Below are 17,566 nucleotides of genomic sequence, written 5' to 3'. Positions count from 1 at the left end.
AACAAGGTCTTAACAGTGGCTCATCTAATCGGGCTATAGTCATGTCATGTCATACTCACACAGACTGTTAACATTCATTTGGTTCTGAGTTCCAAGATAGGTAGAGGTAAAGCTGTCTAAGCAGTCAATGATATAGTGAGTTCAGTGTTAGAAAGAAAGAGTTGGAACAATTTATATCTCTTTATTGCTGTTGTTGAGTCAACGGTACAAATATTTCATAACATTCATTCTGTAGGAAACTACCCACTACTATAACAAAGTTGTATCTGAAACGACAGAGTGCCTTGCATAGTTAACTCTACACAATAAATGAGGGTGTTTGAAATAAAATAAAATACAATTTAAAAACGGACAAAAAAAAGCAAATGACCAAAATATGAAATAACAGCAATGTAAAATAATGTTAGATATTTTGGTCAGACTCCATTGCTCGTATTTCTAAGGAGTCGTGAAATGTGATTGTCAAGGTTTACACAGAACAATCTTACAATACCCCTGCTAACCTCTATATAATACCCATATTATCAAAGCACGTCATGCAAAATGAATGAATGAAACGTGAAACATAGAACATCGATAATGAAACGGTAAAAAAAAAAGAAACAGCGGAAGTCATACTGAGTTGGCAACGTGCAAGGTACAGTTTATTCGGTGCACGCAACAACAAGGCCTTGAGACCGTTGCATGTAAAGGATGTGTGCTGTAAACACGACCTTACATACCACTACGGAACTTTTAGGAAAACTCAAACCCAGAACAAGCGTCGAGCGCAATTGTTGGCTGACTCAATCCTCTGTCATTGTCAATATCGAAATGTGCACTTTCCCTTCTTTCAGAGTCCTATAGTTAGTACATCGGATTTGGGTTTAATAAATGGCAAGGCGACATACGGCTTAAACCAACGCCGTCTCATGGTACAGGCATAGTATATAAATGTGTATCTGGCCTGCCATATTCAGACAAACTCACTGACAAAGCTGAGGTCCTTAACCTCCTGAATAGAAGCCATTGAAGCATGCATGTGAATAAGCCCGGCGGCGTGCTTAGTGGTGTGGAATGTTGTGGGTCAGAGAGTCCTTAAGATGAGGATGTAACTCTTAAGTACACCTGCTGAATTATGGGTTGTTTGAAAGTTTAACAAAGTGAATTTAGAGATTCAAACAGCAAGTACAAAAGCTACAAAGACAGCCGATGACAAAACACGTTTTTAAAAAACATAAATAAATTGAAACTAGGATAATAAACGTTATAATAGCCGTTTTAATATACAACTTTCCTTTAGTTGCTTGCACTGCCTTTCATTGCCTCTTGTCGGTTGGTAGTCACTCAATTTTAGAGTACAAAAGCGAAACAAATCTTGAGTATAAAGCTGTAATAGAAGATACAGTATAATATTCATAACGACGTGTACTTATGTGCTAACACATATTAACTCAGACCATTGTTGCACTAATTGGTAAGACAAAAAAAAGGTGAAATAAGCCAAATGTATGGAGTCCGTATAATCTCTCTCCTGAACTGGTGAACATGAATAAAATAGCCGTGTGTGAAGCTTTGCTTTAAATATAAATTTTAAAAAGAAGTGAGATGGACGACATGGACAGAGCATTGATGGTAGATGTCTCTCTTTGGAACACGGATATGATTGTGGAACTGGACACCTCACATAAAAGCATTTCTCTACTATATCAAAACTACACATGTACTGAAGAGCGCATGGGAAATATATCTAATTTCAATTCAGTTTTTTCTCTTCTGTAAGTTTTTGCTTATAACATATAAAACAAATGACCATATCATAAAACATCCACATTTCACAGCATATTATTTTGTTTGTTTGTTGTGAAAGTAAGTCATAGTAAGTCCTTGTGCAAAGGCACTACACTGTCATGTGACGAGATGGTTGGTGGCTGTTCGTTTCAGTACAGTGCTTATTAAATAGAATCTCCTGTTTCTCTCCTTTCCTTGGGCTCCCTCAGGGTGGTGGTCATATTTTTTTTTGGTATAATACATAGAAAAGGAAGAGTCTTGGATTGTCTTGGTCCCCACCAGCCATCAGAAGAAGCTCGTTGTATCATTCGTGTCCCATACCTGCTGAGGGACAGAGACAACTCGATAAGAGCTACAGTCAAAATCTAAGGTTTGAATACTCTAACCTACAGTACCAGTCAAAAGTTTGGACACACCTACTCATTCCAGGATTTGTCTTTATTTTTAGTATTTTCTACATTGTAGAATAATAGTGAAGACATCAAAACTATGAAATAGCACATATGGAATCATGTAGTGAGCAAAAATAATTGTTAAACAAATCAAAATATATTTTAGATTTGAGATTCTTCAAAATAGCCACCCTTTGCCTTGACAGCTTAGCACACTCTTGGCATTCTCTCAATCAGGTTCATGATGTAGTTACCTAGAATGCATTTCAATTAAAAGTTCAGTTGTGGAATTTATTTCCTTCTTAATGTGTTTGAGCCAATCAGTTGAGTTGTGACAAGGTAGGGGTGGGTATACAGAAGATGGCCCTATTTGGTAAAAGACCAAGTCCATATTATGGTAAGAACAGCTCAAATAAGCAAAGAGAAATGACAGTCCATTACTTTAAGACATGAAAGTCAGTCAATATGGAAAAGTTGCTTCATGTGCAGTTGCAAAAACCTATGATGAAACTGGCTCTCATGAGGACCACCACAGGAAAGGAAGACCCAGATTTAACTCTGCTGCAGAGGATAAGTTCATTAGAGTGAACTGCACCTCAGATTGCAGCCCAAATAAATGCTTCAGAGTTCAAGTAACAGACGCATCTCAACATCAATTGTTCAGAGGAGACGGTGTGAATCAGGCCTTCATGGTTGAATTGCTGCAAAGAAACCACTACTAAAGGACACCAATAGGAAGAAGAGACTTGCTTGGGCCAAGAAACACAGCAATGGACATTAGACTGGTGGAAATCTGTCCTTTGGTCTGATGAATCCAAATTTGAGATGTTTGGTTCCAACCTCCGTTTCTTTGTGAGACGCAGACTAGGTGAACGGATGATCTCCGCATGTGTGGTTCCCACCGTTAAGCACGGAGGAGGAGGTGTGATGGTGTGGGGCACTTTGCTGGTGACACGGTCAGTGATTTATTTTGAATTCAAGGCACACTTAACCAGCTTGGCTACCATATCATTCTGCAGCGCTACGCCATCCCATCTGGTTTGCTCTTAGTGGGATGTTTTTCAACAGGACAATGACCCAACACACCTCCAGGCTGTGTAAGGGCTATTTGACCAAGAAGGAGAGTGATGGAGTGCTGCATCAGATGACCTGGCCTCCACAATCACCCGACCCAAACCCAATTGAGATGGTTAGGGATGAGTTGGACCCCAGAGTGAAGGAAAAGCAGCCAACAAGTGCTCAGCATATATGGGAACTCCTTCAAGACTGTTGGAAAAGCATTCCAGGTGAAGCTGGTTGAGAGAATGCCAAGTGTGCAAAGCTGTCATCAAGGCAAAGGGTGGCTACTTTGATGAATCTCAAATATAAAATACTTTTTTGGTTACTACAGGATTCCATATGTGCTATTTCATAGTTGAATGAGTAGGCGTGTTCAAACGTTTAACTGGTACTATATGTCTGATGGGTTAAATCCACACATCCATCCACCCACCCACACATACATATCTATTAGAAAGAGATCTAGGATGTCTCGCCTCAGGAGAAAACCATTATGCCTTTACCCACAGTCAGTCAAATTTAGCCAGCTAAAGAGACCTCTGTCTTGGTTGCAATCTTGACCTGGTGTTAAGTCTTTGCAGTATGACTAGAGCCTTCAGTAAGAACAGTTAAGCAGGCCTTTCTGCATGAGACTGGGGTTGTTGCATGCTGCTCAATGTGGTGTTAGATGCCTGTGAGGTCCCTGCCTGCCTACCTGTCTCTACTGACATTTATATAACTGACGCCTGTCATGTTGTCATTTGCCCTTCTCTCAGCGACAACAAAGAGGATGGGGGTGAATACAAGGTGTGTGTGTGTGTCGAGAAACGTTGGATGTGTGTAGCTATTTCAAGTGTCTCTCTCTCTCACTACTTTAACACATTTAGGATTAAAGTAGAGAGACCGATTGTCTTGGGTCGAGATTTTCAGAAAGCACTAACTATGGAGCCACACCGTGCCTAAACTGTGAAGTGAGCTTGTTATATTGAGTTTGCCTCTCCTCTGCTAGCCCCTGACAAAATGAGGTGTATGGCGTGATAATCTTCCACCACACGAGCTAGTAATGTGTCAACCCAACAGCTGTTCAGTGGTTCACAGCCTGGAAGGGCCGACCCCAACAATAGAATCCAGGTCGGAGTAAGGAGCAGAGTGGCGAGTGGGGTTGGAAAAACGACACATTACACAGACATGCCCGGCATCCCTGAAGGTCAAACAGTTCTCTCTACCGGGACAAAAGGAGTTGTGGCGTGCGGGCCACTTTGGAAATAGAACACAATGCGAAAGTGGCATCTGAAAACGCCATCGCCAGAGAGCCAAACAGCAAACACAGATGATTTACAGCTGACGCCAGGTCCCAGGGGCGATAGTGTTACAGGGTGGGAAGGAAGGGAGTTATGGGTGCTGCTGGGCCACATGGTCGACGGTAAATTACAACAGGCTCCTTTCCCTGTCCCTTTTCAGATGGAGCAGAACCCTTTAACCTCACTGTCTCTGGGTGTGTATTGTCAGTAGAGCACAGACTTATGAATAACGTAGATACAAAGACATGCATAGGCCCAAACAAGATGGGCACAGATACACACACAGTCAGTCCCCTTTGACCTCAGCCTAAGGCTTAAAACTATGTTGGTAATGGTAAGAGAATGGACTCACCGTTGGCAACAGATTTATTCTCCCCTCTGCCAGTCACCTGAGAGAAGATAGGTGGAGAAATAAGTCAAGAGAGAAAGTCATCTGAGGTAGCAGTCACTTCAACAGTCCATTTAGTCAACGCTGCCATTTCCTGAGAGAAGCTGTGTGCACTGGAACCTTTCAATCTCAGGCCGTGGTTCGACCAAATGTACCTCTTCTACATTAATAAGGAAGGGTTGATGTTCAATTGAGTAGGATTTCCATTATTTTTAGGGCCTTCGGTTGAGAGGTTTGAGACAGAGTGCAAATGCCACAGTAATGAACCATGAAGCTTATTCCAGCCAAACGGGGGATTTGGGGAAACAACATGAACAGGGTTCACATCCTGCCCAACACATCCAAACCCTGCATTCGCATCCCCAAACACACAGCCACACGAAGCCTATCCAGCAATGCCCGGTCGCGGTGGTTCGTGGACGACGTCTCCCATAGTTCCCTGTTGTAACACTGTCCTGCCTGTGTCCCAAATGGCATCCTATGCCCTATATGGTGCAATACTTTTGACCAGAGCCTTAAAAGGAGTGCACTATATAGGGAATAGGTTGCCACTAATATCCCGCCCGCTCCCATGAACTCATCCCAAGCCCATCAGGCTCCTACGTCCCCTATCCCCCCATACAGCTCCCCTGACATCACCACAATTTGTGGTTAGTTAATAACACAGCTCATAACCGCTAGCCCGCTACCTTCCCCTGCGCCACGCCTGGTTTACGTCAGCACTAACCAGTAGTCTAGTGCCCCTCCAGCTCTATGTGGCTCGCCACAGCATTGGACTGCACTGCTGGCAGGCTGCTGTACTCTGTCTGTGTGTTCCGCTATAGGGAGACAGCAGAGCAAGGCATGCCAGGGCCTATTTCACAAGCCTCTCTGCTCCAGGGGCCAAATTTAGAGCCATTCCATAAATAAATATAATTATTGTGTCTTTTATCGGTGAAATATCATCCTAGTAAATAGCGGAGGCCACTTGGTGGGGTTGTGGCCAACACTGTGGTCATTGGAGCGCCATGGGGTCCTGTATTGTGAGGGTCACAGTAGAGGTTGGAAATAGCTGTCCTTTCAACTGCCTGTTCAGGATGTGGTTAAAAGGAACCACACATACAGTAGCAAGGATTGGTTCTGCTAGCAAGGCCAAGTGTATGTATTATGTGTAAAATGTGTAAAATGAAGTGTAAAATGAAGTGTACCTCTACAACAACATGAACTGAAATATACAGTAGAGTAGAAAGGACTATACAGGAAGAGTGGGTGCTTTTGTGTCTAAGAGGGGAAATTAAAGGATGGAAAACAATATAGAACAGCCATTTTGTGAAAGGCACTTGAGGCACTAATTACCCATAGTATAGTATATTTAAGCAATAAGGCATGGGGGGGGGTGTGGTATATGGCCAATATACCACGGCTAAGGGCTGTTCTTAGGTACGACGCAACGCGGAGTGCATGGATACAGCCCTTAGCCGTGGTATATTGGCCATATACCACAAACCCCGAGTTGCCTTATTGCTATTATAAACTGGTTACCAACACAATTAGAGCAGTAAAAATAAATGTTTTGCCATACCCGTGATATACGGTCTGATATACCACGGCTGTCAGCCAATCAGCATTCAGGGCTCGAACCACCAAGTTTATATATTTCAATAGCACAATACATGGCCCTTAACATTGACTTCTATTTACAGTGCAGCTTTCCTGGTTCCAGATCTTCCCGTGCTGCCTTTCCAACTCCTATAGTCATTGCAACAAACAGATCTGGGACCAGGCCAGAGCGAATTATTACCAATAAAAGAGAAGAAGACCTGACATCATAGTAGACTGAGGTCATTCCAGTGATAATATTAGTGCAGTGAAGTTGACATCTTTAAAACATCTTTACCTCTCCAGGGTTTCCAGACTAGTTAACGGTGAAGTCAACTAGCTAAGAGAGCTCTTCTTCAGAGCTCTTCAAACAGAAACAAGACAAAGCAACAAGCTGTTGTTATCCCCCTAGCTGGCAAATGTACATCATATGATATTATTAACTAACAGATGAATACTACAAGGCCTCAAAACACTCCCCAGGTATACTTTTAAGTGTACTGTTGTTGTGTGACATGTGAATGTACTGTAGAGTTTACTGTATATGTGTCCTAATTGAAACCCTACTCCCTATGTAGCGCACTACTTTAGACCAAGGCTCATAAGGCTGTAGCAAATAATTTTCTTTTTTAAAATAAGTGCTCTGTGTAGGGAGTAGAGTCCCACTTGGGACACAGCTGTGTGAGAAAGGATGATGGTACAAATTCCAGTAATTTTTAGGATTTTTGCTCAGTTTTGACATCTGTAACTATACTAACAAAAATATAAACGCAACATGCAAGAATTTCAAAGATTTTACAGAGTTACACTTCATATGAGGAAATCAGTGAATTGAAATAAATAAATTAGGCTCTAATCTATGGATTTCACATGACTGGGAATACAGATATGCATCTGTTGGTCACAGATACCTCAGGATCTCGTCACGGTATTTGTGTGCATTCAAATTCCCATTCATAAAATGCAGTAGTGTTCGTCGTCCGTAGCTTATTCCTGCCCATACCATAACCCCCCCGCCACCATGGGCACTCTGTTCACAAAGTTGCATCAGCAAACTGCTCACCCACACAATGCCATACACGTGGTCTGCGGTTGTGATGATGGTTGGAAGTACTGCCAAATTCTCTAAAATGACGTTGGTGGCGGCTTATGGTAGAGAAATGAGCATTACATTATCTAGTAACACCTCTGGTGGGCATTCCTGCAGTCAGCATGCCAAATGCACCCTCTCTCAAAACTTGAGACATCTGTGGCATTGTGTTGTGTTACAAAACTGCACATTTTAGAGTGGCCTTTTATTGTCCCCAACACAAGGGGCACCTGTGTAATGACAATGCTGTTTAATCAGCTTCTTGATATACCACATCTGTCAGGTGGATGGATTATCTCGGCAAAGGAGAAATGCTCGCTAGCAGGGATGCAAACAAATTTGTGCACAAAATTTGAGAGGAATTTGTTTATGGAAGATTTCTGGGATCTTTTATTTCTGCTCATGAAACATGGGACCAACTCTTTACATGTTGCATTAATATTTTTGTTCAGTGTACATTCTTCATGGCATTAGCCATGGTCTAAACTCAGGTGTGTTTTCAGGTGTGTGTGTTTATGTACATGAACACTTAGAAAAAAGGGTTCCAAAAGAGTTCTTTGGCTGTCCCCATAGGAAACCCTTTGTGAAAAGGGATCTACATGGAACCCAAAAAGGTTCTATCTGGAACCAAATAGGTTCTCCCTGGAATCAAAAAGGGTTCTTCAAAGGGTTATCCTATGGGGACAGCTGGAGAACCCTTTTAGGTTCTAGATAATACATTTGTTTTACAATAGTGTATGTGTGTGTGTGTACTATGAAGAGTTCAGGTGGTTCAGGTTACCTTGGCTGGGGAGGAGCCCTTGTTTTCCCACAGACTTCTCTTGTTGGTCACATCTCCTGGCTTTAGGTCCTGCAGAGAGAGAAAGGAGGGATGGAAAAAGGGAGAGAGAGAGAGGGGGGGAGGCTTGCATCAGTGTCTGTAGTCCTCGTCAACTCACATTCAAGACACACAATTCCAACAATGGCTGCAGTATTTTAGTTGAGGAAACAGAAGTGCGTCAACAATTGGGTTGTAATACCTGAGGCGCTGAGAAAAGGGATGGGAGAAGAGGCAGAAAGAGAAGTCCAGCAGAAAGAAGGAGGGATGACAAAGAGAAGGATTACCCCAGAGAGGTGCTGAGCTAGGAGGGGAAAGGAGAAACAGTCACTTCAGATTGAAGAATGGAAGAAGCTTCTAAAGGAAAGAAGACAGAAGAGCGACAGTCAGTAAAGAATATTTCAGAAATGCAATTCTGTTATGCTCCTTTTAACCACAAGAGGGAGACAGATGTTGCAGTCATTTCAAGACATCATTTGTCAGCAGGCAGAGGCAGAACAGACCAAACATTCCCAGAGAGCAAGTCAGTCACCCATATCAGAATCTATATCGGAGAGCGATCATGACTCATCAATCAAGTCTTTTATGTCAATTATTTAAGTGAAAGTCACTTTTAATGTCCATGTAAAACTCACAGGGGTTCTTAGCTGGTTAAAAAGCTACACATCAAAGGTTGGCAGTAGGTATCATGTTACCAACCGTATAACCAGCCACACCAAACCACTCACAATGCCCGGGCCTTCTGCACCACTTCTTCTCAACACCACGTCACCGTGGCAACGGCCCTCTAGCGGCCACATGGTGTATCACTACGGTGTATCGAGACTTATCCCAAACCAGTGGGCCACCAGTGTTTAGATTTTTTTTTTTTTACTTAACCTTTGTTTAACTAGGCAAGTCAGTTAAGAACACATTTCTATTCTACAATGACGCCCTACCCCGGGCCAAACCCTCCCCTAACCCGGACGGCGCTGGGCCAATTGTGCTCCGCCCTATGGAACTCCCGATCACAGCCAGTTGTGATACAGCCCGGGATCAAACCAGGGTCTGTAGTGATGCCTCTAGCACTGAGATGCAGTGCCTTAGACTGCTGCGCCACTCGGGAGCCCCAGAGTTTTGAAGTTCTATGGTAATGTCAGCTCTTGCATTATTGTGTTTCCATCAGTGTGACACGACATTTCGGTCATTTAGCAGACACTCTTATCCAGAGCAAATTACAGGAAGAGTTAGGGTTAAGTGCCTTGTTCAAGGCGACATCAACAGATTTTTTTTCACCAAGTCAGCTCAGGGATTCAAACCAGCAACATTTTGGTTACTGGTCCAATGCTGTTAACCACTCGGCTACCTGCCGCCTAAAGACTTGTGACTAAAGACTTGTGGCGGGCAGAATCAACGACCTCTGCATCATTCAAGACTGTTGCTTTGTGAGAAGGTGTTAAAGTTCACCGTTTACAATTGTTACGTAACGGTCAGCTGAAAAGTACACAGGGTCCTTGGCTCCAAATTAGAGCAGGTCCACCATAGCCATGGCTGAGTGAGACGTGGGTGCCGGTCCACGTAGATGGAAACAGAAAGTCTGAGCCTGTTGGGTAAAATACTGGGATAAATATGGCATATGGGCCCTGGTCAAAAGTAGTGCACTACTTAGGGAATAGGGTGCCATTTGAGATGAAGCACTGGTATGGTGGAATGCATCCATGCAGCCCAGCATGGGAAGCAGCCTGTCTGACTAAAGCCCTAAGTCCTTCTGATAACCAGCATGTGATCCATGGTAGGAACCATGCCACATTTCATACTAAACTAATACATACTCCGATAATATGTGATATGTACTTTTTACAACACAAATAAATGACTGCGGTTATGTGCTATGTGTTTTTCCTTCATGACTTCATGGTTATAACTATACTGTGCTTTGGCAAAGTGGGTGGGGTTATATCCTTCCTGTTTGGCCTTGTCCGGGGGTATCATCGGATGGGTCCACAGTGTCTCCTGACCCCTCCTGTCTCAGCCTCCAGTATTTATGCTGCAGTAGTTTGTGTCGGGGGGCTAGGGTCAGTTTGTTATATCTGGAGTACTTCTCCTGTCTTATCCGGTGTCCTGTGTGAATTTAAGTATGCTCTCTCTAATTCTCTCTTTCTTTCTCTCTCTTGGAGGACTTGAGCCCTAGGACCATGCCTCAGGACTACCTGGCATGATGACTCCTTGCTGTCCCCAGTCCACCTGGCCGTGCTGCTGCTCCAGTTTCAACTGTTCTGCCTGCGGCTATGGAACCCTGACCTGTTCACCGGACGTACTACCTGTCCCAAACCTGCTGTTTTCAACTCTCTAGAGACAGCAGGAGCGGTAGAGATACTCTTAATGATCGACTATGAAAAGCCAACTGACATTTACTCCTGAGGTGCTGACTTGCTGCACCCTTAACAACTACTGTGATGATTATTATTTGACCATGCTGGTCATTTATGAACATTTGAACATCTTGGCCATGTTCTGTTATAATCTCCGGCACAGCCAGAAGAGGACTGGCCACCCCTCATAGCCTGGTTCCTCTCTAGGTTTCTTCCTAGGTTTTGGCCTTTCTAGGGAGTTTTTCCTAGCCACCGTGCTTCTACACCTGCATTGCTTGCTGTTGGGGTTTTAGGCTGGGTTTCTGTACAGCACTTTGAGACATCAGCTGATGTAAGAAGGGCTATATAAATACATTTGATTTGATTTTGAATATAACTCAACAGCTCATCCACTTTGCTATTTTTCTTTTAATATGAGTTATATTTCAAATTCACTAGGTGACGCTAGACTATTTCTCCCAACAGAGCACATCATCTTACTACCGCGCCAATATTTGCAGGCAATTATTAATACAAGTACAAAAATACATGGTAGCTAACAGCACTTCTCAAAACTATTAGAAAATACTGTATACACTGAGTGTACAAAACATTAAGGGCACCTTCCTAATATTGAGTTGCAACACCCCCCCCCTTTGCCTTCAGAACAGCCTCAATTCATCGGGGAATAGACTCTACAAGGTGTCGAAAGCATTCCACATGGATGCTGGCCCATGTTGACTCCAACTCTTCCCACAGTTGTGTCAAGTTGGCTGGATGTCCTTTGAGTGGTGGACTATTCTTGAGACACACAAGAAACTGTTGAGGTGAAAAACCCAGCATCGTTGCAGTTCTTGACACATTCAAACCGGTGCGCCTGGCACCTACCTACTACCATACCCCGTTCAAAGGCACTTCAATCTTTTGTCGTTCCCATTCACCTTCTGAATGGCACACATATATAATCCACATCTCAATTGTCTCAAGACTTAAAATCCTTCTTTAACCTTCATCTACACTGATTGAAGTGGATTTAACATCAATAAGGGATCGTATATTTCACCTGGATTCACCTGGTTAGTCTATGTCATGGAAAGAGCAGGCGTCCTTAATGTTTTTTACACTCGGGCTAGTTCACGGAAAGCCCTATCCATCATCATTAAATGAGCTTAAGTCTCTGGTCTGATGAATGCTTGCTTACACTACAGCTCAAGTGCAGGAGCAACACTGAGTTGGGACCGCACATATACTATGTTTCATAATGAGTGTCTGTTCGCTGTCTCCCTTGAAAAAGACGTTGTTCATCTCAATAAAGGATAAATATAGGATTAGATAAAGAGGTGCAAAAAGGACAAACACACTGTAGAGTAAGTGGTTGTCATGGAGATGACCTACCGCGGGCCTTCCTCCCGGCGTTTTGCTCTCGGGGGTTTTATTCAGCCAGTCATTGATGCGGCCCGCCACACCTATCTTCATCCCAGCTGCTTCCTGTGTGTAGAGGAGGGAACAGAAAAAAAGACATGGGCAAAGTTCAACTCCAGCAGAACGCCCCGGGGCTGGTCGTCATCGAGGATGAACAGGAAGTGGCAGTGAAACGAGTCCCTGCCCCCCCCTTTGCTCCCTATTTCCTCCCAAACCGCTCCCAAATGGAGTTCCAGATTCCCGGTTGTTTCCCGGTCCCCACCTTGTACGTGCCCCCGCCTCCCCCGGGCGAGTTGAACACGCTGCCTTTCTCCCACATGCTCTTAATGTTGCGTATCCCATCTGTCACCATGGGCAGGTCCACGGCACCGGAGCGTGGGGACCGCATATCCTTGTTCTGTATAGGGAGAAGGGAATGGGAGACTATGTTAGTGTTGGATTCAGAGTGGGGAATGATCGGTGTCGGCAAAGGAGAGAAGAGAAATGTCTTATTGCGTTTTCGTATCTGGAATTATTTTTGTGACTTGTTTAAAATGGCCGTGAGGAAGGAGCCATACAAATCAAATCAAATTGTGTTTGTGACAAATACAATTTCACTTTACAGTGAAATGCGTACTTACAAGCCCTTAACCAACAATGCCGTTTTAAGAAAAATAAGTGTTAAGTAAAAAATAGGAAATAAAAGTAACAAATAATTAAAGAGCAGCAGTAAAATAACAGTAGTATGGCTATATACAGGGGGTACAGGTACAGAGTCAATCAATGTGAGGGGGCAAAGGTTAGTCGAGGTAATTGAGGTAATAATACACAGAGAGTAGCAGCAGTGTAAAAGAGGGGGGACAAAGCAAATAGTCTGGGTGTCCATTTGATTAGATGTTCAGGAGTCTTATGGCTTGGGGGTAGAGGTTGCTAAGAAGCCTTTTAGACCTAGACTTGGCACTCCGGTACCGCTTGCCATTCGGGAAGTGGAGAGTACAGTTTATGACTAGAATTGCTGGAGTCTTTGGCAATTTTTAGGGCCTTCCTATGACACCGCCTGGTATAGAGGTCCTGGATGGCAGGAAGCTTGGCCCCAGTGACGTACTGGGCAGTACGCACTTATCTCTGTAGTGCCTTGCTGTCAGAAGCCGAGCAGCTAACATACCAGGCAGTGATGGTGCAGCTGTATAACTTTTTATGGATCTGAGGACCCATGCCAAATCTTTTCAGTCTCCTGAGGGGGAATAGGCTTTGTGTGCCCTCTTCACGACTGTCTTGGTGTGTTTGGACCATGATAGTTTGTTGGTGATGTGGATACCAAGGAACTTGAAGCTCTCAACCTGCTCCACTACTGCCCTGTCGATGAGAATATGGGAGTGCTCGGTTCTCCTTTTCCTGTAGTCCACAATCATCTCCTTTGTCTTGATCACGTTGAGGGAGTGGTTGTTATTCTGGCACCACACGGCCAGGTCTCTGACATCCTCGCTATAGGCTGTCTCATCATTGTCGGTGATCAGGCCTACCACTGTTGTGTCATCGGCAAATTTAATGATGGTGTTGGTTTTGCTACGGGTCGGTAGACAATTAGGCAGGTTACCTTAGTGTTCTTGGGCACAGGGACTATGGTGGTCTGCATGAAATATGTTGGTATTAGACTCAGACAGGGAGAGGTTGAAAATGTCAGTGAAGACACTTGCCAGTTGGTCAGCGCATACTCGCAGTACACATCCTGGTAATCCGTCTGGCCCTGCAGCCTTGTGAATTTTGACCTGTTTAAAGGTCTTACTCACATCGGCTACGGAGAGCGTGATCACACAGATTCTCTCATGCATGTTTCAGTGTTACTTGCCTCGAAGCGAGCAAAAAAGTAATTTAGCTTGTCTGGTAGGCTCGTGTCACTGGGCAGCTCTCGGCTGTGCTTCCCTTTGTAATCTGTAATAGTTTGCAAGCTCTGCCACATCCGATGAGTGTCAGAGCTGGTGTAGTACGATTCGATCTTAGTCCCATATTGACGCTTTGACTGTTTGATGGTTTGTCGGAGGGCATAGCGGGATTTCTTATAAGCTTCCGGGTTAGAGTCCTGCTCCTTGAAAACGGCAGCTCTACCCTTAAGCTCAGTGCGGATGTTGCCTGTAATCCATGGCTTTTGGTTGGGGTATGTATGTACAGTCACTGTGGGGATGACGTCATTGATACACTTATTGATGAAGCCAGTGACTGATGTGCTGTACTCCTCAATGCCATCGGAAGAATCCCGGAACATATTCCAGTCTGTGCTAGCTAAAACAGTCCTGTAGCTTAGCATCTAGGTCATCTGACCACTTCTTTATTGACCGAGTCATTGGTGCTTCCTGCTTTAGTATTAGCTTGTAAGCAGGAAACAGGAGGATAGAATTATGGTCAAATTTGCCAAATGGAGGGTGAGGGAGAGCTTTGTATGCATCTCTGTGTTTGGAGTAAAGGTGGTCTCGAGTTTTTCCCCTCTGGTTGCACATTTAACATGCTGGTAGAAATGAGGTAAAATGGATTTAAGTTTCCCTGCATTAAAGTCCCTGGCCACTAGGAGCGCCGCCTCTGGTTGAGCGTTCTCCTGTTTGCTTATGAGCTTATACAGCTCATTGAGTGCGGTCTTAGTGCCAGCATCGGTTTGTGGTGGTAAATAGACAGCTACGAAGAATATAGATACAAACTCTCTTGGCTTATAAATCAAAATTATTGTAGTATAGTATCATTACAATTATCTAAAGCATGTACTGTAGCTTTCAGATTCAGAGCAGTATTGAAATATACTGTATGTTCTAGATATGATAATCAACAATGGTAACAGTTATACAATCCCACACAAGATGTAATTTCACATTTTTTTCAACAAAAAAATATAATTTTTCTACATCTTTTCAACATTTTGTTCTCATAGGGCTCATTGGTAACTGTACTAGTCAGGTGATTTGTGTTGATGTGTAACCTCTGACCTGGGCAACAGAGGTGTACTGCTCCAGTCTGTTGTCAATCTTAGAGACGACAGGAGAGTGAGTTGACTTCACCATGCTGGTCAGAACATATAACAACAACAGAATTAGCCAAAGGGTCATTTTATTACTGAACTGTATGACTTCACACTGAGAGCACCAGTTGTGATTCAAACAATTAATGGAAACGACTGTTCACCTTTTCTGTGCCGACTTGCTCAGAAACTCTGCCCTTTCACCAATCTGTAGAGAGATCAGTGAATTATGCATCAACCATTTATTAGGTCAGTAGCACACACACACACACACACACACACACACACACACACACACACACACACACACACACACACACACACACACACACACACACACACACACACACACGAAAACAACCCCAACCAAATATACACATAGCACTCCCACATCACACACACCATCCAAACCCAACAGCACCCTCTCCTCCTTTCTCCTGTTCTACCTTTCCCTTCTTTCTTTTTTACCAGACCCATTACATCCTTGTTTAGACTAGGCTTTTCCTAGCCCAGCAAGACACAATGTGACTGACTGTTCTGTTCTCCACAGCACTAGCTACAGCTACTGTCACCCAGCCAGGAAAAGCAGAGAGCAGAGCAGAGAGCAGAGAAGCACAGGCCTTTTTCAGGCCCCGCGCTGTGGGAACCTCGCTCCGACTGCTGTTTATGATATACGACAACAGGTCTAAGAGGGGGGAAAGCGATCCTGAAATGAAAAGAACAACCATCCAATCCCCGCTCCCTCTAAAAAATGAAATAAAAAAGGACCCTGCTTGGTCTCTAGCTCGGCTCTGCTACCGAAATGTGGGTGTTCCTAAAATACTCCTCTTGACAGGAAATACCCTATTCTCAAGCTGCAGCAGCACCATTCCAACGCGGGTACACTAATCCTATTAACCTAATCGGTTTCCTGCATCCTCCGAGTCTGACGTTTTTGAAGGGAGCAGCTCTCTTTATCTAGCTAACTGTGTTGACTCCCATTTGCAGCTTGTGGAACGTTGTATCCTAATATAACTACTCTGGACCAGTGCAAGAGGATCTGAGCGTGTACTCATGTGTTTACGTTACACTGGAACTACAGGAAATGTTGTTAATAATGTTAACACAGACACTTGAATGAGTAGAACCTCACAATAATGCGTCACACACGCATGAGCTACGAGTAGAACAACGTTGCCCATAGACACTGATCTAGGGTCTGGTTTTACGTTCCTCCCTCCTAATGGTTCAGGTTAAGATATGGGGAAGGGTAATCTGATCCTAGATCTGTAACATGTGGGCAACTTCTACCATCAGCTGTACCTACAGTGAACATGATGACAAAGTAAAGCTGTGGAGAGGAATGGAAGGATGTTAACATTCACCAACAGACCAGACCACAAACAACAACAAATGGAATTAGATTATTACCTTAAAAAAAACACTAACACACAAAGTAAGACTATTTCAGGGCAGGTTTCAGTGTACCCAGCCTGTGAGATGGATATTTGCTAAACTTGGAGTAATTAGATTTTCTCCACTGGCAGAAAAGTGAAAACCCCCAAGGACATTCACTGCATGGGAGTTTATTTCAGCAACACTGGAGCGTTTATTCACATAAGATGATTGAACACACTACTCCATGACAAATATTATCTTTAAAGTGATACGTTGTGGCGTTTCAAGTTTCCATGCCTTTAACGCAGTAGCAAGACAACAGACAAACACACACAGACAGAAGACAACAGAACAGAGACACTTATTGTTAACAACAATGACGCCATAACGTTCCCAGTAAAATGGTCCTGTTACCTACAATGAGGTGAATGAGAATAAGGTAGAGATTATGCCATGAAAAAGACTAAGAAGTACAAGCTACTATATGGGAGCCAACTGTTACATCTGGAGTAGCTTTTGGATCCCTGCAGTGTACTTGCTAGATTTATGAAAGGCCTGAATAGGTTAAAGCTATGTGATAGTATTCGAACCTGGTCATAGACAGACATCATAGATGGAGGTGACAGAGGTCAAAGGTCAAAAGTTTTCGACTGACCTTGAGGGAGGATCCTCTGGGACTGAAGCATTTGAAGGGTTTGGCCTCTGCGTCGACAGTCTCCACCCCCATCTGCTGTCTCTTCTCGGCCGCCTCCGCCCTTCTCCTTTCTATCTCTTCCTTCATCCTCCTCTTCTCCTCCTGAGAGATGTGGAACACAGCAGAACTCTCAGTTATCAAGCGGTCACACACGCATGCACGCACGACCAAGAATGTACGCACGCAAACAATAACTAAGCACAGGTATCCTCCTCTAAGTTGAACGTAAAGAAGAAACTGCTTCTTTACATTTTATTGTATTGTATTACAGTCTGTAGGTAAACACTATTTATATTGATGTCCACCTATATCCAGGCTTCTATTTGATGTCCACCTATATCCAGGCTTCTATTTGATGTCCACCTATATCCAGGCTTCTATTTGAT

At 43.7% G+C, this 17,566-nt stretch overlaps 1 protein-coding gene across 13 annotated transcripts in view; it reads right to left on the bottom strand.

The window, feature by feature from the left end:
* Window positions 1-165: 165 nt before the first annotated feature.
* LOC112214353 (non-muscle caldesmon) overlaps window positions 166-17,566 on the bottom strand; it is a 56,169-nt gene continuing 38,768 nt past the window's right edge. For 9 of the 13 annotated variants that reach the window (XM_042298088.1, XM_042298089.1, XM_024373009.2 and 6 more), the window contains 8 exons: window positions 17,142-17,282; window positions 15,274-15,317; window positions 15,078-15,153; window positions 12,389-12,523; window positions 12,100-12,192; window positions 8,339-8,407; window positions 4,854-4,890; window positions 166-2,094 (listed from right to left, as the gene is read on the bottom strand). In XM_042298088.1, the coding sequence (XP_042154022.1) occupies window positions 2,075-2,094; window positions 4,854-4,890; window positions 8,339-8,407; window positions 12,100-12,192; window positions 12,389-12,523; window positions 15,078-15,153; window positions 15,274-15,317; window positions 17,142-17,282 (615 nt within the window). In that variant the 3' untranslated portion in view covers window positions 166-2,074. Of the gene's footprint in view, window positions 2,095-4,853; window positions 4,891-6,765; window positions 6,832-8,338; window positions 8,408-12,099; window positions 12,193-12,388; window positions 12,524-15,077; window positions 15,154-15,273; window positions 15,318-17,141; window positions 17,283-17,566 lie in introns of all 13 variants that reach the window. The other 4 variants (XR_002948107.2, XR_002948106.2, XM_024373010.2 and 1 more) reach the window with 4 other exon arrangements.

This window comes from Oncorhynchus tshawytscha, linkage group LG15 (assembly GCF_018296145.1).
Source record: "Oncorhynchus tshawytscha isolate Ot180627B linkage group LG15, Otsh_v2.0, whole genome shotgun sequence".
Classification (NCBI taxonomy): Eukaryota; Metazoa; Chordata; class Actinopteri; order Salmoniformes; family Salmonidae; genus Oncorhynchus; species Oncorhynchus tshawytscha.
This window is presented reverse-complemented; position numbering and strand designations above follow the sequence as displayed.